General features: G+C 37.7%; 1 protein-coding gene, 1 long non-coding RNA gene and 1 pseudogene across 9 annotated transcripts; 1 reads left to right on the forward strand and 2 right to left on the reverse strand.

Annotated features, from left to right (window-relative positions):
* Positions 1-2,270: 2,270 nt before the first annotated feature.
* Positions 2,271-7,436, reverse strand: LOC137719643 (serine/threonine-protein kinase BSK3-like). Its single transcript, XM_068458679.1, has 11 exons — positions 6,914-7,436; positions 6,531-6,733; positions 6,228-6,448; positions 5,747-5,882; positions 5,098-5,231; positions 4,903-5,008; positions 4,693-4,778; positions 4,135-4,323; positions 3,445-3,594; positions 3,215-3,328; positions 2,271-2,876 (listed from the first exon to the last, which is right to left on the reverse strand). The coding sequence occupies exons 2-11, from the start codon at positions 6,610-6,612 to the stop codon at positions 2,622-2,624; spliced, it is 1,473 nt and encodes a 490-aa protein (XP_068314780.1). The 5' UTR covers positions 6,613-6,733; positions 6,914-7,436; the 3' UTR covers positions 2,271-2,621.
* Positions 7,437-8,722: 1,286 nt separating this feature from the next.
* LOC137719441 (uncharacterized) lies at positions 8,723-11,330 on the reverse strand (annotated as a pseudogene).
* Positions 11,331-13,963: 2,633 nt separating this feature from the next.
* LOC137720602 (uncharacterized) lies at positions 13,964-20,333 on the forward strand. Of its 8 annotated transcripts, none has more exons than XR_011066557.1 (10): positions 13,964-14,598; positions 14,665-14,717; positions 15,461-15,545; positions 15,691-16,341; positions 16,420-16,533; positions 16,651-16,730; positions 17,232-17,296; positions 18,197-19,298; positions 19,486-19,628; positions 20,213-20,333. It is a non-coding gene; the product is annotated as an uncharacterized lncRNA (long non-coding RNA). The 8 variants fall into 8 exon arrangements; XR_011066556.1 differs by having other exon boundaries at positions 16,439-16,533; XR_011066558.1 differs by having other exon boundaries at positions 16,449-16,533.
* The last annotated feature ends 2,889 nt before the right edge of the window (positions 20,334-23,222 follow it).

Here is a 23,222-nt window from a genome sequence, read left to right on the forward strand (position 1 = left end):
AAAGTGGTTTTGTGGTGTAGTGAAGAGAAGAACAGGAAGTACTGTGCGTGCGGGTTATTCATCTAATCTTAACGCCACAGCCGCATCATCAAAACCAAACTGAAATCCACCAAACCGAATTACTTCTGTTTATTTTTTTATGAATTAAAAAAAAATCAAATTGGACCGAACCAAATAATTGTAGAATTATCAGAGAAATGGGCCAAAAGTCCACTCCAACAACACCGATATTGTTCACAGTTTGGTAATTACCACATGCACAATCTGTCAGGTGTGGGGTTATGATATTTAAACTCTCATTTTGTCAGAGATATGATCATAGGATATTTAAACTCTCATTTTGTTAGAGATATGGTCAATGTGAGCTATTTCAACACGTTCCTCACATGGGAGTCATACGTGGGAGATCTAAACATCGACAACCATATGAAGCCAGTGGGACTCACCTTACACGCAGGGTCAAGGGACCCATCATCATCGCCCAAGGCCAAGAGGACCCAACCATCATGTAGCAGTACATGCCTGCTCTTGGCTCTGATACCATGTAGAATTATCAAAGAGATGCCCATTCCAATAACACTGATATTGTCCTTAACTTGGTAATTACCACATGCACAATCCGTCAAATGTGGGGTTAAGATATTTAAACTCTCATTTTGTCAGGAATACGGTCGATGTGGGATATTTCAACACTTCCCTCACGTTGGACCAAATTTGTGGATCACATGTTAATTCTATACTTTATATGATTGTTTTGTTTGTCATAAATTTTTTACTGTATATGATTGTTTTGTTCGTCATAAATTTTTGAATGGTAAAGTACAAAAAACTACCTTAACTATTGGTGTCACGACACTTTCATATCTCATCTTTTAAAATTGACAATGTCATACCTCATCTTACGAATTTGTGCCAATGTCAGACCTCCGTCAATTTTTCTATTACTTTTTTTGTTAAATGCTGACGTGGCTAGAGACGGGACCCAATTTTTATTAAAAAAAAATTGATTAAATATTAAAAAAATTAATTAAATATTAAAAGTAACAAAAAAAACAAAAAAAAAACCCATCAACCTGTGTCCCCCTCCCTAAAAACCTAGATCCCCTTATCTGAGTTCTCTCCCACCCAACCCTCTCTCTCTTCTCTCTCCCTGCAACATGCATCCCTGAAATCCCAAAACCCATAAATCCTTCCCACCTGTCCCCCCCCCCCCCCCCCAACCTTCCTCTCCGATCCCACCAACGACGACCCTACCTCTGTCGTTGACTCCAGCAATGACAGCCACGACCCTTAATCGCCCCCAAACCCTAACTCTAGCCACAACCTCCACAACAACATTCCCTTCTTCTCCTCGCCCCCAGAGTCTGCCCCTCCGGCGATCTGCGAGAGAAAAACAAAACAACAACAACAACAACAACAACAACAATCCCAATAGAAAAACTATCTGTTTTTCCTAGAAAATTCCAAGATTTTCTGAGAAAATCAGAGGAAGGGCGAGAAACAGAGAGAGCGAGTTGTGATCTGAGAGTGGCTCTCTTTGGTCTGAGTTTCCGATAAATGGTATATATAGGCGGGTTGGATGAGGAGGAGATAGTGGAGGTGAAGTCCATGGCGATGGGTTCTAAGAGGGTGAAGCCTTTGCACAATTTCAACTTGCCGTGGTATTTGAAGTGGGGGAACCAGAAGCACCTGTGGTGCCAGAAGGAGACCTCCAACACCAGCGGGGGTGGTGGGGAAGGGTCTGGGGTTAATTGGCGATTGTCGGCTCAGAGGATTGAGAGCTCGCTGGCGATGATGACTCGAGTGGGAATGGTTTCTGGGTTTTGAGATTTTAGGGATGTAGGTTGCAGGGAGATAAGAGAGAGAGGCGAGAGAGAGAAAGGAGAGAGAGGGTTGGGTGGGGGAGAACTCAGAGAAGGGGATCTGGGTTTTTGGGGAGGGGGGACACGGATTGATGGGTTCTTTTGGTTTTTTGTTTTTTTTTTAATATTTAATTATTTTTTAATAAAAATGGGTCCCGTTGCTGGCCACGTCAGCATTTAACCGAAAAAGTAATAGAAAAACTGACGAAGATCTAACATTGTCACAAATTTGTAAGATGAGGTATAACATTGCCAATTTTAAAAGATGAGGTATAAAAATGTCACGACACCAATAATAAAGGTAATTTTTTGTACTTTTACCCATTTTTGAACAAGGGGTTAACTTTTTATTTTTAATTTTTATCCAAGTAGTAATTTATATCAACGTCTGACAACGATAAGACGACGTTTGAAAAACTAATAATTATTATTTATTTATCCAAGTAGGAATCCTATATGCTTTCTGTACACAAATTATAAAGCTTCTGAACGATTTCCTCCCTTCCACTGTTTTTAACAAACTTTCTATTTTTGCTTTCCATTTTGTCAAAGGAATTCATATACTCGAATTGACACATAAGAAAGCAAATCAAATAAAACAATTCCAATACAAGGAAAATGACCAAAATCTAATCCCATGGAAATGATGAAGCTTTGGCTCCAGTGGTCTTAAACCTTATGATCGATCGACGCCATATATGCTAAGAGCCAAACCGAAAGAAGTGGAAAACTGGGCAGCTGGTCGACCGGCCTAGATTTTCACTTTTGTCCAACTGCTTTACTCCTTTTGGATTCAAGCGTAGTACCCTCCTTAAGTGCTGCTTGAGTTTCAATGTCCATTCCAAGTGTCGAAAGGGCAACAGCCTGAAGATAACACGCAATGTGCCAAACTGGGGAGACTACTTGTGCTTGCATTGCATCGTTTAGAGCTTTCTGAGGCTTGTCACTCATGAGATAAGACAAACTACACCGGGCAAAAATTGTTGGAGAAACCATCGTTCCAACATCAATGAACTGCAAGCAAAATAAAACAGTTGGCAACGATAACAAATGCAGAGAAAGCAGCAATTCGGGATTTAATAATTTTTTCTTTCTTTCAGTTTTGTTCTTTTTTATTGGTCATGCAAGTAGAGTTACAAGGTTCAGATACTCTTAAGGTACCTTAAACTACCAATTTCGTTTCTTCTATCAAGAATTAGAACATAAGATGCAACACCAAACAAACTTTGTACGAAGCTGTGCTAGTAATTTATTTTAACAGGTCAGACAAAGAACATCCTATTGAAGGTCATATTCGGATATCGGTATGAACATGAAAGCAACTCTCACAAGTATCATAATAAGAACCTAACCTGTGAATAACACTCAATCGTGGTTCTGAAGTCCTTGTGCTTAAAAGCAGAATCCCCCTTTTTCTTTGAATCTAATGATTCCTGCATTTGGTCAGTCCACATTTGGAACGAGAGCTGTAGTGGAACGTAAGAGAGAAAATGTTTCAGTAACACAACCAAACTATTGAGAAGGCTAAATATGTACACAACACAACTTAGATTTTTCTCCATCAATTAAGCGAATATAGAACCTCATTTGTCATTCCATCATCTTTATAGCCGATACTCTCTAGGATCTCATGTATAGCAGTCAAATCCCTTCTTGTGCAGGCTTCGCCGAGTGGTGAAAGAGAAGACCAGGAGGTACCGTGTGGGATACCCATCAAAACAGAAGAAGGAACCTGCAGAGGTGAGCAAAAAGAATAAAGGAAGTCCAGGATACAGCAACCAGCATCATGTTAAGCATCTATATATGATTAAACTACTACGATGGTGCAGATCTGAGTGCTTCTAATTGGCACCTAACAAGTACGGTATCACTGAAAACCCTTGTAATTAACTACCCTCAAGTTCGGGGCATAAGAGATTGATATTTTACACAGTATCATTCACCATGAAAGGCACTAAACAAAAGTGTAGCTCTCTCAAGTCCTCACTAATAACAAATTAGAGTCATATCCCTTTCCCAATTTTTCAAATATTTCCGCTTGGTACAAGGTTCAGTATTAACAAATAATGAATCAGTAAATATGAGCTTACACCATTAGCTCAGATTGAGTTCGGTGAAAAGAAGACAACATATGAATATATTGCTTACAAGACTGCCCCAAGATATAAATCTAGAAACAATTGTGTGAAGATTTTAAATAGTCAAACTATGCTCCCCAGGTAAAGTTGGGAATAGAATGCTTAAGTAGAGAAACAGAGGAGAAAGAACTAACCTCAGTTTCTTTCTGAAGAGGAGTCAAAGAAGCAACTAATGACTTTGGATTTGGTCGCTCTCGGGGTTCAGATTGTAAACATCGTGAAGCCAAGCGTGCCAACTCAGTACCATCATCATTAGAAAGCTGTACTTCCAAGCAAGAATCTGTCAGCATCTGAAGATTTCTGTCTCGAATCAGGTCTAGGGCCTGGCACATAATGATCAACCACCAGATGAATACATTTACTTACTTTGTGTTTACATATCCTAAGAAGGATAAATTCTCACGCAGATTTCATAACAATTGAAAGTAAACAATATTTTATTGTAGGTAAAAGAGTAATCATTAGATCTTTACAAGAGTTTCCCTAATTTATCTTTTCCTACAAATGGTTTTTTCTTTATTTTGTTCCGTTCACCACTCGAACAATCACTTAAACAATTGAAAGTAAACTATTTTTTATCTTAGGTAAAAGAGTAATCATTACATCTTTACAGGAGTTTACCTAATTTATCTTTTCCTACAAATGGTTTTTTCTTTATTTTTGTTCCGTTCACCACTGGAACAATTACTTACATGGCTAGGGGGGATATGCTTTCCGCTGAGAAGATCAATCAAGAGAGTCCCAAAGCTATATATTGCACTTTCTGGTGTTACTCTCCCTGCAAGACAAGGGATGTGCAGTGTATAATAATTGCTGAACTACATACTTAAAGGATGCTTGTCAAGTAAATCATAAACTTGTTTGGAGAAAAACGCCGCTTTTTTTTTCCATGATCTACCTACCAGTCCTAATATATTCAGGAGGAGTAAATGCCAGATTTGTACTATAACTCTTCCCATCCCTACTATTTTTCATCAGTCCAAAGGTGGATAGTCTAGGCTTGCCATCCTGAAAAATTATAATGAATAAAGTAAACGAATACAATTAGAATATACTTAGGAAAGGATACCAAACAGATGGAGTCAAAATATAGTTACCTCATCAAATAAAATTCTGTAACCATTAAGGTCGTGATAAAGCGCACGCCCCTTACTTGTGCAGTATTCTAGAGCCTGTGCAAGATGTAACACAACTCTTAATCGCATTACCCATTTCATAGGCTGTGTATCCCCTGATGATTCAAGAAGGTAGTAAAGTTATTTTCCACTAAACAATAGCACAGTACTCATCAGCGGAAACATTAGCGAAATTCGAGAAGATGGCAAAACTGAAACAAGACCACTCAGTTGTCAAACATGAACCTGTGCTATAAACGAAAGTTAGTATTAACAAAAGTTTCTAACACCCAAAAGGGGGGAGGGAGTAATAACCCTCAACCATTGTCTCAATGTAGATCCCCACACCAACATCTCTTAAGTAAAATTTGGCAATGGAATTCAGGGTGAAGAAGTGATAAATTATACCAGAAGAGAGACATTTATAGTTTGAAGTTCTAACATAATATGTGACCCTCATTTCTAAAATAAATGTGATGCTTAATATCCTAATATATCCTTTTTGAATGAAAACCCAAAGTGAAACTATTAAGCAGGGCAATTGCAAGACCAAATGGATCCGATATCCAACCGTAAAAATGAGTACAACATAGATCAGTAACCAAAAACCTAGTAAAGGAGCAAGCCTTACAATGAAAAAGATGCTTTGCAAGTGTTTCATTGGGCATATATTCCGCCACAAGCAACCTTTCATCACCTTCACAACAACAACCAAGCAAATTGACCAATCTATGGTTGCGGAGGTGACCGACCAATCTTGCTTCCTCCTGCAGTTGGGGCAAATGAAAATCGTCTCAGAATAGTGGTTGTACATAGAGAAGACAGAAAATGACGTGCTTCCTTTAGTGGAGCAGATAAAACGTTTGATGAGGAATCATTTGGTCCAAAAATAACTGTAAATTTCAGTCATAGAGAAATACAGCAATGCATTCATGATTCTATATGCCAAAAGCACCCTATGACCTGAGTTGCAAACCACATAAGATCTCAACAGAAAATTACATTAGTGTAAAACATAAAGATAGAAACAATAGTTCTGCAGAAAATGTAGACTAGTTTTCGTCACCAAAGCATCTGGATTAGAGTTTTATGATACATAAAAGTATGCCTACCACAAATTGCTGAGCATCGGGCCAGGCCAACCTATTGAAGCGCTTAACAGCAATTCTCTTCTGATTTTCAAGTTTCCCTTTATAAACAATATTTGGAGCCTTCTCTCCTTGCTTAGACACAATGTACTCCACGGCAAAACCAGATGTTGCATTTTTAAGTTGCTCAAATGTGAATTCATGAAATGCAGGTAAGTTATCAACCTCACTCTTCTCCTCATTATCTGTATTAAAGGAGAACCATCCACAAGCATCATAATCTGCTTCTACATCAAAACAGCCAAGAAAAGACATATTTTAACCCACCAATATCAGGAGTTTCGAGAACCGCTGCCTTCATTTGTGAATTCCAGCAACATGGTATGAGTTTGAAGCATTGACCCCCCATCTCAATGCCACGGTATCAATATAAACCAGAAGTCCCTTTTTCAATCTCTGCCTCTAAAGAAAACCAACCTCAACTAAATCCAGATTCCTCTGACTTCTCGCCCACTAAACTTCAAAACCTCCTGAAAATTTATCGAAATAGAAATTATCTGTTGAATCTCATTTCCTTAGAATCATAAGACCGAAAAATAAACTCGACTATAAATATATATTTGGGCATTAGCATTTTCTCTCTATCCACTAAACTAGTACTAGAAAATAATGAAATGAACCAGAAACAGCTTTAAAAGTTCTTTCAGTACCTCAACCAACTTGGGGAAGCTGAAAACACCAAAACCCAAAACTCAGTAAAGCAAAACCTTCACAGCTCACCGGAAAAGCTATAAGCACCAAAACTCAGTAAGCACTTTTTCAGTAGACCCAAAAACAAAAGTTTTTAAACCTTTCAGCTGCTTCTCCAATGCTCAAAACCCTTTTTCTGGGTTTCTTTCTCTCTACGTCTTTATCCTCCCTTTCTTGATCGGATCAAAATCCTCACAATATCCAACGTTGTTGCCTCACAAACCCCAGAATTTGAATTCTAAACGAAACCCAAATCGAAAAAATCAGAGAAAAAAGAACGTGATAGTTGAAAAAATGGCTCAAAAATCCGAGGATGCTAACACTGTTTGTTTTTATTTATTATTTATAGAGAAACAAATCCAGCATTAATCTATCAAAAACATCACAAGAGTCAAGGATATTAAACTAAGTAACAATTAAATCATTCTTGTATTTATTTAGTTGTGAAAATTTTGACCAGCTTACTAAATTTCCTTTGTTTTGAATGAGCTGGGCCATTGGTTTGGAGTTCATTGGTGAGATATTTGTATTGAATTTTGTTGTTTGGAATGAATGTGAGTGGGGCCAAGTGGCCAACTGAAGTTGAGACATTTTCATCATTTGCAATCGTTACGGCGCCGTTTCTATACCAAAAACTAAAAAAGTGCGCCCGTACGATTTAGTATTTAATCTCGATCTATTATGTCACTTAATACTACGATTTATCGGTATTCATCTTCACTTATAAGTGAAATGTCTCATATTCGATTTACCTTCTTAGTGTAGGTAATATCGTTTATTCAGAAAAAAATAATAACAATAAAAATAAAACTTGATTTGTCCTTACAATTACTATAAAAATAAAAGAAAATCCAGGTAGATACAAATAATTTGAGTTGAGCATCTTTGTGAAGTTGGTCAATATATGAATCTTTTGGACACAAAATGTTGAGATACAAATCCATGAACCCACCAGAATGATCTCTGTCTTCGACGATGTGCTGCATGTAAAAACAGAAACTGAAACGAGATTCTAGCACGCAAATTCTTGAGTTCGATTCCAATATCACTTGTACGAAAAAGTTGTTCACAAAGATAAATGAACTCCAACGAATGTGATTTTACTTTTAACTATATCAACACAGTGTTCGTTAAGCACCATATTAACACAAATTAAACCATAAGCAGGAAATTACTGTGTTTACATGGATTTGTTCTACTCAAGACGAAAAATCGCAAACTTACCTTTCTTGGGACGGTATCCCTACATTTACACAGCCTCCACCTTTGCTTGTGCATGAACTGCACCTGCTGCCCAAACAACCACCACACACTATATAAGAATTGAGAAATATATTTATACAGAAACGATAACCTTAATAGGCACCACATGAATCTCCCAAAACAGAGCAAAAAACAGTAAAGCAAAGAGAAACAGGCACAAAACAATGAATGATACAGCCTACGACAGTGTGAAACTCACCTTGTTAATACATGTTACAGAGTACAATATATATAATATGCAATCAAAGCTAAGTACCAAAGCGTGTGAGAGAGGAGTACTAGGTTTGTGAGATTGCATGTGTATTGCTCAAATATATATAGAGAACTCTTTGTTCACATATAAATGTATTCACCGTCATTCTTTTTTAAGCTAACTCCGGCCAAAAGAACGCACAATACTTACATTAAACTCGAAAAGAGTCCTGCAAAATTTGCGTATAGGCAACAGATTCCCAATACAGAACATGGAAAACACACAAATGACGATACAAAGAACCCCTTCTCTAGACACTTTTTCTTTCAGTTTTCTACGAAGATTGTTATACACTCTACAATTACAGTAAGTTCCATGAAGTCTTATCTTTTATCCATCAACCACTTTGAAAAGAGCAACGATTACTATACAAATAAGATAAGAATTGCATTCTTACTACTGAGTTCTGACTTTCTTCAATCTGTACATGAGGGACTCAATAGATTTTTGTAATTTCATGCTATCTCTCAGTGATATTTCCTGAGATGCGAGGTGTAAACTTTGAATCCCGGGACCCAAACTGGCAAATGATGGAGCTGCAGGTAGAGATTCAGCAGCACATTCAATCCCATCTCCGTACGCAACCAATCCGGCGCAAGTTGCAATACTACACCCAAAGGTAGCCCACGGTAGGACACCAATTTTCCGGATATGTCGTTTCCTCATTATTTGATAGAATGCTGTTCTCATGGCTGAAAAGCTAGTCTTCTCTGCAGCACCTATAACACTATGGGCAGCTACTCGGATCTTCTCAGCAGAAGCAGTTGTTTTCAGTAAAGTTGTTGATTTGACACCTGGAGCTACCATTTTTTAGGGGCCAAGCGTCTTACTAAGAGCAAATCCCACCGTCTTATGGGTTTGTCTTAGAAAGAGTTTAAGTGAAGCTGGAACTTTGAAAGTCACCACTTTCATCAAGGTTGAAGCAGGAAATTTGAGTGTCGCAGCTTTGGAGAGTGAAGATGCTCCTCAAACTGCTGTTGCCCCTGCCCCTACTGCCACCAAAGGTTTATCAGTTAGCAGTCTTTTCCTGTCAGTATCATTTGACATTTCCCCCTCACCCTCACAATCAGTAACAAGCTTTCCGACCATTTCCTTGACCTCTAATTCTAAAGGGACATGAGTGTTCCAGTGTTTTCTAAGACCTGCTAAGCCACTAGCATCCACTACTGCCACTATGGTCTCGAACTTCTTAGTCTGGCGACGAAGGGCCTCTACCAGCAGAGCATGTGACTTGTCCTCAACTGGAAGATCGGAAAGCTTAGCCTGATTTAAGCTCGGCTCCCTCATTTTATTAATGGGAAGGTGACCGGCATTGGTCAGAGAAATTCTCAGCCCCTTGATTGCAATCTGAAGGGCATAGAATTCAGATATAACATTGGTATCTACAGCTTCACATCTGTTCACATTGTAGAGCATCTTTTGAGCATTAGCTAGAGTCTTTCCCATTGCTGGGAGATCAGAAAAAATATTATGTAGATCCAAAAGATATGGATAAATCGACTGAGCAAACTTTGGGGCCTCATAATTGGATTCCAGCTGAATTTCTTTTGACGCCACCTTAGAAACAGAAGTTGATGGACTTAGCCTCGATATTGATAAATCAATATACCGGGATAATAACTTAACCATCTGTGATTGTAAATCATTGGTTATGTATAACCTCATCGAACTCAATGCAGCAACTAAACCACTTTCTGTGGAACCAAGCCACTAAACCCTGGAACTTGCTCACTGCTTCAAGTTCACCTGGGGTATTCTCCGCACCAGAACTTTTTACAAATGGCAATTCAAACACCAAGAATGATGATCCAACCTCCTGAGCCACCCTCTTGGCTGCCAAAAAATGTCCATGAAAACCAACCCCAAAAATCTTTTGTAAAACCAAGTTTCCTGCAATATCTTCATACCTCTCCTTGTTAACCTTCTCTAAAAAACATCGTTTGAGAACTCCTAACGTTGAAGTGGGAAATGATTTATCAAAACCATCACATAATACACTTTCTTCGGATTGAATTTCAGTCAGAGTTGAATGGCCCACCTGGGCAATGACAGCATCAGGTCTAATCTCCCTAATTAGACAATCAGCATCCGTTGCTGACCACTCGGATAAACTTTGAGCAGAAAGTATGTAAATTACAGACCGAGTTTCAGGCTAATGAACTGCGTAAACAAATTGTTTCGTGCGTTCAGGTATTCCGAGTTTGCGCACCAACTCATTCGATACTTTCAGGTCATCGGACTTCAGTACAGAAAAGGGCCAAATATTTTGTAGGTTCAAAACAAATGCAAGTGCCATTATATAGCAGTAGCCCTTCTTAATTTTCGAGACCGCAATCCTCCTAACTCAACTTAATAAGTATACTCTAATTCTTTCTTAGCCTCAAATTGTCAAACTCATAACCGACATAGAAAACAACTCCAAATTCTCAGTTCCAAACTGAATTTCCAATACCCACATAACTTTGCGAGCATCCAAACAGAGTCCATACACGCAGAATTTGATACGATTCGATACTACCCAGTTGAGGGAATTCAACGATCATTACAGCTACATTTCAATGCAATCAAAAGAACCCTAAACAGAAAAATAAAAAACATCTCATCGATAACCAGAAGCAAAACGTACTTTTTCCAGAAATTTGGAATTCTATTTCGCCTCCTTATAAATACCTGATTAATGGGCCGATTTCTGTATCCAAAATTATAGTCTCTCTTTGGATGACAATCATCTGCAATGTTGGGACTTCGGAGATCAAATACTTGCACCTGACGTAGCTTGGCGAAGCTGAAATCGACAGAAACAGCAAGGCGCAGATTCCAAAAACCCAAAACCCCGAAATTAAAACTTCTCGATTGAACAAATTAATAACCTTTTACTGGGTTCTTCCGCTCTCTGCGTCTTGATCCAATCCAACATTCCCTCCCTCACGCTGAGCGATGGAAGATGGAAGCTTTTGAAATAGCCTCAGAACTCTAACGAGGAAAGAACTAGAATCTTGAAGGTTGTGGTATTTTCGTAAAATAATTTTACGACTCATGAAACCACTTACGGCCCAAAAAGAGAATTAAGTCTTCAAGGGCCAAGAAACTGCACATTTATTTGGGTCGCAGAAGAAAGCCCGTAGTCAACAACCGCAAATTGATTCGTCTAGGGTACAAGTTGGAATGGAATTTTCGATTTTCTCATTAAAATTTTCGATCCGAACCCAAAAGAATTTAAATCTAAATATATATTTCATTAAAGTTGGAATGGGAATTTGTCTAGGGTACAAGTTCAAGACCAAAATGACGGCGCTGAATAAGCCTAAAGCCGCCCAAGCTATGGAGGTTGACAAATGAGGTTCAGTCGCAATGGTTATATGTGTATGTTAAGAAGTATTGAAAGAAATGGTTATGAATTTGCCTTTTTGATATTTACTTCAGGTTTCTCTAATGGTGTTGGTCATTGTCACAATTTTGCTCCTTTGATTATGAGTACAATGTCTAAATTTAGTTGGAAAATTCGTATTGTTAGACAATGCCACAACATTGTTCTTACCCTGTTTCCAATGTGTTTGTGGCTTAATTAATAGTTAGAATATTGACGAATATAGAGCAAAGACATTACTCTGGAAAATTTTGTGTGAAAAGAAAAGTTGTCTTGCTGCTCAGTGACACTGATTTTTTTGGTAGCATGAATTGCTGGCACAAATTTTTATTAAGATTATGTTGAGGCCTGTGTGTCCAACTGAAAAGTATTAACCAATGGGCAATAGGTGGAGTCCTAAAAGCTTATACATTGAAATATAGGCATTAGAATACCTGATGTGAGAGTTAATATACTCAACACATCTCCTCACATATGCGCTCACATGAATTTATATTCTCCCTTATATTGCGAAGTGGAGCACGTTTTACAAAATTGGACCTGAAACCTGACGAACTGGTTGTTCTAATATCATGTTGCTTCTACAGCATCTAATAGAAAAACCAAGTGCAAAGGCATAGGATTTTTATAAATTGAAATGTAAGATTGATAGAAAACAATGTGGGGCTTTATATTCTCAGTCAATTGGGGAAAAGTTTTGTGACATTCCACTTATTTTGGTAGCTTAAGCATTGCAAAATTTTCTCTGATAAAGGGGCTAATTTTCTCTTAACTAGTGGACGAAGGTTTGGAGAAGAAAATCAATTGTATACTGAACTATTGGTTTAAATCATCTGCAGTGATTAGTCAACATCTTAAAGGATTTTACTTGTGGGTTCTTGATGAACCAGCGTACATAACATAAAGGCTTAAAGAAATTTAGAAGTGATTTCATGATGCGAGAGCCAATTTTTTAGTATGATAAATAAGCTCATCCAAGTGTCAGGCACTACATGATTGTGTGCTTGTTTATTACCTGTAACTAATGTAATTTACACCTGTACTATAGGTCTATTGTTTTGGATTCCTATGATGAATAAGCTCATCCAACAGATGCTTCGGTGAGATCAGATTCAGCCATCGTAGCAGAGTCATAAATGGCAGTTTTGATGCAGCAAGTTGTTACATGTGCAGGCACCAACTTGATTGCCAGAGCAACAAAAGGCGTGGTATTAATTCAATCGATTTTGATTGTTTGTAACAGCATGTTCCCGTAAGGAGTGGATTTAGAGGATTTGCAGTGCAGGAGTACCTTCGTATTCGTGTAGCCTACACAAGCTTGTGTTTTAGTCTAGTCAATAAATTAGTTAGAATAGCAAAATTTGTTGCTTCACTTTTGACAATCCTTTGCTCCAAACGTTGTGTACTTTGCTCGAGGTATATTCATGATCTCTTCCTTTTGCATATCGTTATTGGTTTTCTTCAAACTACTTGGAGCAAGCAATTTACAATTTTACATGCTCGAATCCAAATGTAGCAATGATCAAGGCTCGGTTATCCATTTGCCATCATTGTGGTCTTGGGATTGAATGCAATCAAACCAAAGGTGAATAATTAAGAAAAGCATTCTAAACCCCGTCAATTGTTAGGAAAACACCTTTGTTATATTGATTTTTGGAACAATATTACTTTTGAAACATGTATGTTTCTTTTGTTGGCAACAAATTTGATTTTTGTAATTTTTATCAAGTCATACTGTGACATTCCACATCACCTAGGAGAGTGATCATTATGGTATCGTTTGGTACGTAGGACGGGACGGAACAGAGTGGGACAAGGCGTTCCGTCCCACGTTTGGTGCGCCTAAAACGGGTGGAACGAGCTGTTCCACGGGATGAGTTTTGGATGAATTTTCGTTCCACCTCACCCCCCATGGAACAACTCGTTCCACATCCGTGGAACACAAAATTATAACCTCTCTGTCTCCTTCTTCTTCCTCCTTGTTTCCATCCAAAGGCATCTTTGCTCTCGCTCCGTTCCGTCCTGTCCCATCCCGTTCTATTCCGTCCCGTCCCGTCTCCATAGCACCTATATGTATATTCACATCCGTACCTAATTGGAGCTCACTGGCTTTGGAAAGGGTTTTGGGTGTGGCCTTTCACCCGGGGGGAAAGACAGAAGGGGGACGGAAGGGTTGACGTGTTGGAGGGAGACGTTCGCGGGGATTTAGGGGAGAGGATTTTCGGCAGGGACGTGCGGGTGGGTGTCCTGTGGCTGATGCATCGGTCAGAGGGTTGTTGGAGGGATGGGAGGCCATGCCGCTCTGGGATCGAGATAGAGAGACAGAGGGAGAGGGAGACAGAGCGACAGAGAGAGAGGGAGAGGGAGGAATGGGGATCCTCGATTTCATGAGTGGGAGAGGGGGTACAGTCAGAGAAAAGCATGGGGGCCGTCGGGATTTGAGGGGTAGGCTGATTTCCAGGGATTTCTCAAACCCTCCTTGCCTCTTCCGTCTCGCAGACCCCGCGAGAACGACGGTCTCGCCTCCATCCTATCCTCCTCTCGCCGCCGTCTCCCTTCTCTCGGCTCCGTCGTCTTACTCCTCCTTTCTCTGTCTCTAGAATCGATCGATCTATTCGAAGAGGATCGACAGTTTTTTTGGGGGCGAAGATTTGATTGGGAATTTGAAATGGAAGCTCGAGGGAGCAGCAGGAGCCAGACGGAGCCTAAGTAACGCCAATCGAAGACGCCCAGAAAGCCCAGAGATAGTGTTCTCGAACAGAGTTTCTCTCTCTCCTCGTACGCATGTGTTTGAATATTCATTAGACATGCTTTCAATTTTTCTGCAGAATCGCCGGCGGAGTTCTTTCCGGAGAACAAGAACATTGCTGGGTTCGATAATGTATGCTTTTTCTTTTACATTATTGTTTTACCTTTCTTTTTTGGACGAAAGTTGGAATCTTATGGTTTTTAATTTAAAGACTAGGAATTTGAATGGTGTAGTGGAGGTTGAAGTTGTTTCCCAGAATTTTATTATGAATTCTCAATGTTTGATGAATTCGGGAAGTCAATTTTGTTATCTTTTATGCAGTTATGATCGTGTGAGTTGGAATTTGGATTTTCACACACGTGTAAACTGAAAAAAGAAAATAGATTTTCGTAATTCGAACCACATGGTGGGAAAAGGCTTAAGAAGAAGAAGAAGTTAGCTCTAAACTATAGAAGCATGGAAGTTTATGTGGACCTTAGATTGTTTTGAAAAATAATTGATTGATTCAAGAAGGCAAAGAGCTTGGAACCTTAACTGCCTCATTATAGTCCTTCACCAAAGTTCTGCTAATTTATGTCCTATTTATTCTGTCATCTGAAACTGAATTGCATTTGGGTGTTTGTGTTTGATGCTATTTTTTGGATGTAGGTAACTAGATTCTTATTCTCTGGGAATTGTATTCGTTTGTTCAATCTCAATATTTTACCAATATTCTCACGCTGTCCTTTGTTTTTAATCTATAATTTATTTTGTCCAATTCATGAAATTTCCTTTCTAACTTTTTTTTCTGACGATTTAAAATAAATAGGAGCAATTTAATTATCCGCGGTTTGGAGGGTTTTGATCTAATTGCAGTATTTATCTGTTATCTGTAGGTTTGTGAAGGTCTGTGAATAACAGTTGATGAAAAAGTTGCAGTTTTGGAAATGACTGTCAGCAATCAAGACGTGAAAAAAGAAGGTTCTTTTTTCTTATTTTTGTTTCCAAATTCTTCTTCTTTTCTATTTTGTGGATAAAAGCAAAAGGATCTTTCGGCAAACAGAATGGTGTTTTTTTATCAGATTTTGTTAATTAATTGGATTCTGTGTTTACCCTTTTGTTTCAGTCTTTTATTCATAAAATCTTCACCACAAAGGAGAAAGAAGGAAGCGGCTCTTCGAATTTCTCAGGTGAGTGTCTAATGTGTTTCTTTCTGGTTTCAATTCAATCACTTATCACCATTGTTTTCCATTTTAGAAAATCTAGAGAGAGAGAGAGAGAGAGAGAGAGAGAGAGAGAGAGAGAGAGAGAGAGAGAGAGAGAGAGAGAGAGAGAGAGAGAGAGAGAGAGAGAGAGAGAGAGAGAGAGATGATATTCCTTGCAATTGGGGACTCATATTATAGTTGACGTTATCTTTGTTTTTGGATACAGACTGCAGAATGGAATCCCGTCTGCTTTTTGAAGGATGTGATTTACTTTTCTTTTTTTGAATGGATTTGTTCTTCTTTAACTGTTTGGAAAGATAGGGACATTGGTCCAAGTTCCAACCATATAAGACATTTGCGGTCTAAAAATGGCGTTTTTGGTAAGAAAGATATTGATGACTACAGAGAGAGGGAGAGCACCATGGAAATGTAATAAAACCACCAAGCCGTTATAAATCTCTTCGATTCTCTCTCTCAGAAACTATCAAAGCACAACAACCTCTTGCTGAAAAACAGTGAATTTGGTCCCAATTCGAAGGAAATTTTAAGCCCAGAAAAGCCTTTGTTTCTTGGTGAGTTCTCCGGCCGATTTGCAGTAGGTAATTTTGTGATTTGCAGTTTATTTTGAGAAATGATTGACGGGTTTGCAGTTCATTTTTCCATTTCTAGAATTTTGCAGTTTATTTTGGGGGTTTACACTCAAATTGAGAAGGCACACATGAACGCAAAGGCTCGAGGATGTACGACAACTTGGATATGATAGGGTACAAGCTATGACATTTCTGCAAATTTAGTTTTATTTTATTTTATTTTTCATTTTAGGGGTTTTTTTAACTGTTTAGTTTTTGGGTTTTGTCTAATTTTTGTGGTCTGCTTTATAGGTTGTACTCTTTGGAATTCTAGCCTTGAGCTTCTTCTTGCCTGGTGCCTTCTCATTGAGTATTGGAGCATTAAAACACAGGTGTGTGTGTTCTGTCGATGTAAGAGGAGAACGACATAAGAACATCCGTCTTTGTATTTTTTTCTTTTTCTAACCCATCAATTTCATTTGAGTCAACCAAATAGTCCTGGCTTGCAACATATGTTGTGAAGTATTATTGTGTGAAAAATTTAAGTGTGCATGTATATTTTATGTGTGCGCGCGCGTGCACACCTCCGCATGGTATTAATCTCTGTGGGTCATCTATATATATGTAGACATATCTGTGTGTGTATGTGGAATGCAACTTATCGGATTTAGGTTATGCTGTGCATAGTTTTATTGTCTATTGTTATCTGCGCTATACCATTTCTATGCAGGCTCTGAAAGTTGTTCATGAGCTTTATAAGCACTTTCCATAATTTAAGCAGTCTGTTTTGGGTTCTTTTTCATTAGGTCATCAGCTTCTGATTAATGGAGAAACGAGGACCATGCCACTGAGTTTGGGTTCTTTTCTAATTTTCTGATTTTGGGGTTTTGCAGGGAGTGCTGATTTACTGATTTTCTGGGATTTTTTTTTCCTCGCAGGATTTTTGGTCTTTGAAATGGTACGTGTTGTTTTTAACGTTTCGGTTCTCACTTGTTCCGTTCTTCGTTGCTTCGTGATTCTCATTTTTCAGTGTTGGGTGATGGAAATTTGTAAAAAATAGCTGTAGTTTTTTTTTCTGAGAAAGTTGGCATTTTTAGTTATATTTTCTGTTTAATCCCAAATGTAAGACTGTAAAATAATTGAAATGATGGTTTTCTAAAAACTCTTCTTAATTTTTTTTCTGGGATTTAAAAGCATCTTTTCCTGATTGGTTACAAGAGTTATGTTCTCTTCAATTGGTTCACCTAATTTTGATTAGTTATAAGTTTTGTCTTCTGTGCTGTAATGAGAGATTTCTGTTGGCCTTTCGGATTTCGGCATGGGAAAGTTCACTTATTTGTCTAATTAGATTGCGTATGCGTTCGATTCTTTATTTAATTCTTCTGTTTGCGTTTGGGTGGTCTAAATTTTTTATGTTTGGAATTATCCACTCAACACCAATTTGTTACATTCAGGTCTCCACTCCACATTTCATAAGTTCAAATTCTATAGAAGTCGATTCTGCAGATTGCTTCTTAGTTACACTCAGATGATAATGTATTTACAGTCCTTGACATGTTTTTAAAGTTTGCATTTTCAATGCATATTTCATTAACTAAGCTTTATCAGCGGGACATCATTGCAAAATTTGTTGTGGAAAATGCTATTGCTAGATTCTGATATATCTACTTTAGTTTTAAGGATTACACATTGTTTTATGATATAAAATAGATGTTCTGCCTTGATTTGATGCGGGGGTATGCATTAGCTAACATTAATTCTGCTTAGTATTTCTCAAATTCTATGGTGTGTAAGATTTCTCTGAGAATGGCTGACTGCAACTGAATATCCTTCTTCCTTTCTTCTTTATTTGAAACAGTGACAACTCAGTCAACTATGAGTAGATGTATAGCAGCCTGCTTCAGTGCTCACTTGGTAAAGTTTTTTGGTCACATAAAGGTGCTGGAATTGGGAACTTTTTGGATCTTAAATCTTTGGTTGCCTAACATTCTCTATATCGAAAGGCATCGTTTTTGTTACCACATTTTATATATTTTAGACGATGAATTTGAGTGCAGTGGACTATGAGTCAGTGAACAGGGAGTTAATTTTGTTGATGAGATTTGGTTAAATGTCTAATACACATAGGTGCTTATGTTTGTTTACATTGGTTGTAAATTCTTGCTTTCTTTTCAATTTTGTTTTATTGTAATTCTTGGTTTATGGATCTTGCATTGCTTACATGACATGGTTATATTTCAGTATTTGTGAGATGTCGAATTGTGTGTTTGTGGCTTAGTGAGAGTTAGATTTAGATTGTGTAGAAAATGTGGGCTTCGGAGTGTAACCCAATTAGTAATTTGGAGTGACTGAGGAGAAGTATTCTGAGCTGCAGTGGGACTCGGTGAGACCATGCCGTCGGGAGAGAGTGAGCGAGCAGAGAGAGAAGAGAGGGAGGGAGGGAGAGAGATAGGGATTTGGTGAGAGGAAGAGAGAGGAGGGCTGCGAATTTTGACTCGGGGAGAGACGACTGCCTGTTGCTTCGGTCAGAGCGTCGTTGGGGGAGGAGGATAGAGGGACTGACAGGTTGGAGAGAGGTGGGAGCTAGGGGTTTCGACTCAGTGAGATTGTGAGAGTGGGGGATGGCAGAGACAGATGAGAGGGAGCTGGGCGTGGGAATTGCAGAGAGAGAAAGAGAACTCAGAAGATATTTGTTTTGTTGAGAGCTGACAAGAAAAGGGGAGAAACAATGAAAAGGTGACAGAATCTGAGAATCTGAAGTAAAAAATGATTAGTGGGGTTTTAGCTTCTGGTACTTTCTTCCCTGCTTTCTAAACCCATTTTTCTCTGCACCCCTTCAAACTCTAGAAGTGTTTACACAGATTGGAGCTCAAAAGCGCCAGATTTTATGGAACAAATGGTCTCAGAGAAGCTGATTACACTGTACAGTAGCAGCACAGGACCTGGTGGGCCTGGATTTGGTATTGTTCTTACCTCTATTTCTTCAATTTTTTGTAATTTCTTTTACATGCAATTTCTGTGCTTGCTGTTGAAATGAATATGGTGGTGGAAACTGTTGTTTTATATGAATTGGGGTTTTCGCTAAATTAATAAAGATCAAATCTTTGTGGCTCTTTGTTGTTTATCTCAACCTTGCTTCGCCCTCAGCCACTTGAAGATGACGTGGTCCTGATAGTCGGTCACTTCCGTGACAGTTCCGAACAAAGGATTCAGTTCCCAAGCTCCGACGATTGTGTCTGTGGCAAAGAGAATTCAGGAAGAGTGGAAGATCCTGGAGAAGGATTTGCCAGGCGAGTTCTTTTGTTTTTTATTTTGAATTTCCTTTTAAATAATGGTTTTGAATTAATGGTAGTGAAGTTTTCCCATACTTAGCCTATTCATTTTTATCAAATATTTTGCACCGACTATTTCATGATGCTGAAGGTTGGAGTTGAGAATATATGGAATATAGTTGTTGGATTGGTGTCTGTACTATAGAAACTTAGGTGTGCTTACCTCCTTTTCATTGACATCCACAGTTTAATATTTGTTAGAGCTTATGAGACGCCGTTCAAGTCGGACCATTGGTAAATGCCTAAACTTTTGTGCTTAAATGGATTCATCAACTCAATTTTGTCGTTAATTTTTGTTTTGAGTCTGTTTTCCTTGCTGCTGTTGTGTTAGGATTTTAAGCTCAATCGTTCAGGCATGACACATTTGCAGTGGGAAGTCATAAGCATAATTCATTTTTCTTAAATTAGACTCGAGATTCTTATGTGCATTCTACTTCCGTTTTACGAATTTAATTGGCTAAGCCTTAATGATGTTGTTGATGAATCTTCACGAAAGTCCGTTTCTCTTTTAATCATTGACTAATTTTTTTCTTCGTTGGCAGTCGAGGCGAAAGGTTCTTGTGATTTGAATCGAATATAAACTAGTCGAGGCGAAAGTATATGTGCTGTATGCACAAATGCATATAAACTAGTAGAATCTATATATACATGATTTCATATGTTAAATATAATCTTAGAACTCATCTTTAAACTTTGTATAACCGAAATATTATTCATCAATTGTAACTTACCCTGTCGCTATTTGCTAATGACGCAGGCTATGAAGATTGTACTTATTCTGTTCGTAGACGCAAGGCTAGAAATTAAGTTTGTATGGGGTTAAATCAATTGATGCCATAGTATTTGTTAAAATTGTTAGATTTAGGGGTTTGGTAAATTGATTATAGTAATGTTGTTTGTGGTTTGGGTTCTCCCTTTGTTTTAGATAGATGGTGCTTGATTGTAGTTTAAGTTTTTATTATTATTATATTCCTGCACATTGCAAAATTCTGGTACTATTTGAGGATTTTGGTGTTGAAAGTCTAGGGTTTAGGGGAATGAAAAGAAGGGATGTCTGCGTTCCGGAAATGTGTTTTTAAGGTACCTTTAACTCCTAATTGCCATTTGGCATTCAATATATACTCTATTGCTTGCTGGGGTTTACCCTTTTGAGCATTTTATTACGTTTCTTCTTGCTCTCTGACTGGAATAATATGTGTGTAAAGTCCCTTCTTTTGGTTTTTTATTGCATTGTTTAGGTGGTGAATTGCGGGGAAAATGGGGGAAGAGAGGGGTACAATTTATTTAATTTGAGCAAAACAATGGCATTTAAGCTAGTTGGTTAGTGAGGATTCGAGTCAATAAGTCGCCATCCGTCTTTATTTGAAATCTGAATTCATTGAATGATGAATGAGGTTGTAGTGTGAGAGAAATTGAGAAAGTAAAGAAAAGATGGAAGATGAAGCTACAAATATGTGACAAACAATAATGATGGATCAATTCATCTATGTTGGTTTATTAAACTTGGTAATGGAATTGCAAATCAAGTATATCTTAGGTTCTTAGTTGCATACCCACCTTCCCACAACTATTATATTGTCTCTTGATTGGATGAATTTTTATAATTTTCTAGATCTATGGTTACAATGCTTTTTATAATTTCCTAGATTTATCATTTTAGTTCGTTCATGATTTGTTGATTTTTTTTAAGGTTAAATGTGTTTTATTCGAGTAGTTAAGGTTGATGCATTCAAGTTCCGTAGCAACGGGCGGACATTTTTGTCTAGTTTAAAACAAATAATAAATCCTAAGTGTATAGATTTCATCCAACTTTATGCATGCACTACAAGTCAACAAATAGTGTATTGTCTAAACTAATAACGAGGTCTTACAAATCCAATTAAATATTGCCATATGGATTAAAATATTTAAATAAAAAAATTATTTTCATATAATTAAAAACTTGAAAAAAAAAAAAAAAAAACAACAACAAGAAGAAGGGCCATAGCACGACACCACAACCGCCCCCCGCGCTAGATTCAAAGCTCCAATTTATCGAACCAGATGAGGAAGCCATAATAGAAAGCTTGGAACGCCGTAACCCAAATCCAAGTCCTACCCAGGTGGTGAATTCGCCGGGTTTTCAGAACTGGGTAATGGACGAAAGTAGCGAAACCAGACCGGAAATCCTGACGAGCTTTTCGCATTGTTCAAATTTATTTAGAAAGTTGAAATTTATTTCAATTGCCATAAATTTAGGAGCCCCTTTAGTTTTAATAATAAAAAAACTCTTATTTTCTTTAAACTTTATATAAAATGTTGAGTTGGAAATTTGAGATCAGATCATTTTCCTAAGGATCTTAGGGTCCCATGATCTCATTCGTTCATTGTACATCATGCGGTCAGAAATCTTTTCAAAATTTAAAATTTAAAATTAAATATGAATTGTAACTAACGAAAACTGACCACACAATATACGATGAATGAGTGAGATCACAGAATCCCTAGGATCATTAGGAAAAGGATCCAGCCCGGATCCTTTTCCTCTCAAATGTTATAGATAAAGGTTGCAGCACATTAATCAAAATTTGAAGCTTTTTAATTAAAAATTGAAATCCCACAATGTTTAATTAATAAAATGTAAAATTTGAGCGCTCAAATTTAATTTTATTGTAAAAATATATCATTGTAAAAAAAAATATAAAACATAAAAACAATTTCTCCCCGAAAAGATAAATCTGTTTGGTGGAAAAGAAAGCAATAATATTAACACTGATGCACTCCCACTCCCACGCATTGATTCTTCCAGTACCAAATTTCCACAAGTAATCTCCCCAATTCATGAAATTCCAATTTTAATGATATATTTAACCTTTTGTAAAATGACTTTTGAAACCCTAACCAAATACATTATTATCTTTTTTTTTATTGGCCAAAATAAAATAAATTCAACATTTTGTTTCCAATTTTTTTATTTTAAAAACACTGTTATCTTTATTATGGAGGATAAGTCCCAAAAAACAAAGAGAGATTTGAGGAGAAGGATATGAGAAGCTGTGAAAAAAAATGGCGGATGCAATCAACATACTAGTTCTAGTTGCTGCTTTGTTAAAATTAGAAGAAAAAACAAGACAAAAATTGAAAATTAGAAGGAAAGCAAAGAGCCATGCCCACCCCGTCCAATCTGACGGCAACCATCCTCCATCATTTTGGGGTCTCATCCCCAACCTAATCTTTTCTTTTCTCCATCTTAATTGAACCCATAAATAAACAAACTCAACCTCAACCTAAATCGTCCTTACCAGTCCAGAAACGACGATCGATTCGACCAAGAATGTCACTCATTTTCCTCGTTTCCAGAGTGAAAAAGTTGGCTGGCGGTGGGAAGGGGGTTGCCATTGAATTGGGTCATGTGGTGTGGTTTTGAATTTCATTTTTTGTTTTCTGTAGGAAAATAGTTGAAAAAATGTATCAAGGACGTTCTAGGAATAATCGATGGTGCAAACAGAGTATTAGGTGTTTTTAACTTTTTATGGCTTGTGAGAATATAAAGTGGGTGATAAGATAGCATTG

The sequence above is a fragment of the Pyrus communis genome, chromosome 16, assembly GCF_963583255.1.
Source record: "Pyrus communis chromosome 16, drPyrComm1.1, whole genome shotgun sequence".
Lineage (NCBI taxonomy): Eukaryota > Viridiplantae > Streptophyta > Magnoliopsida > Rosales > Rosaceae > Pyrus > Pyrus communis.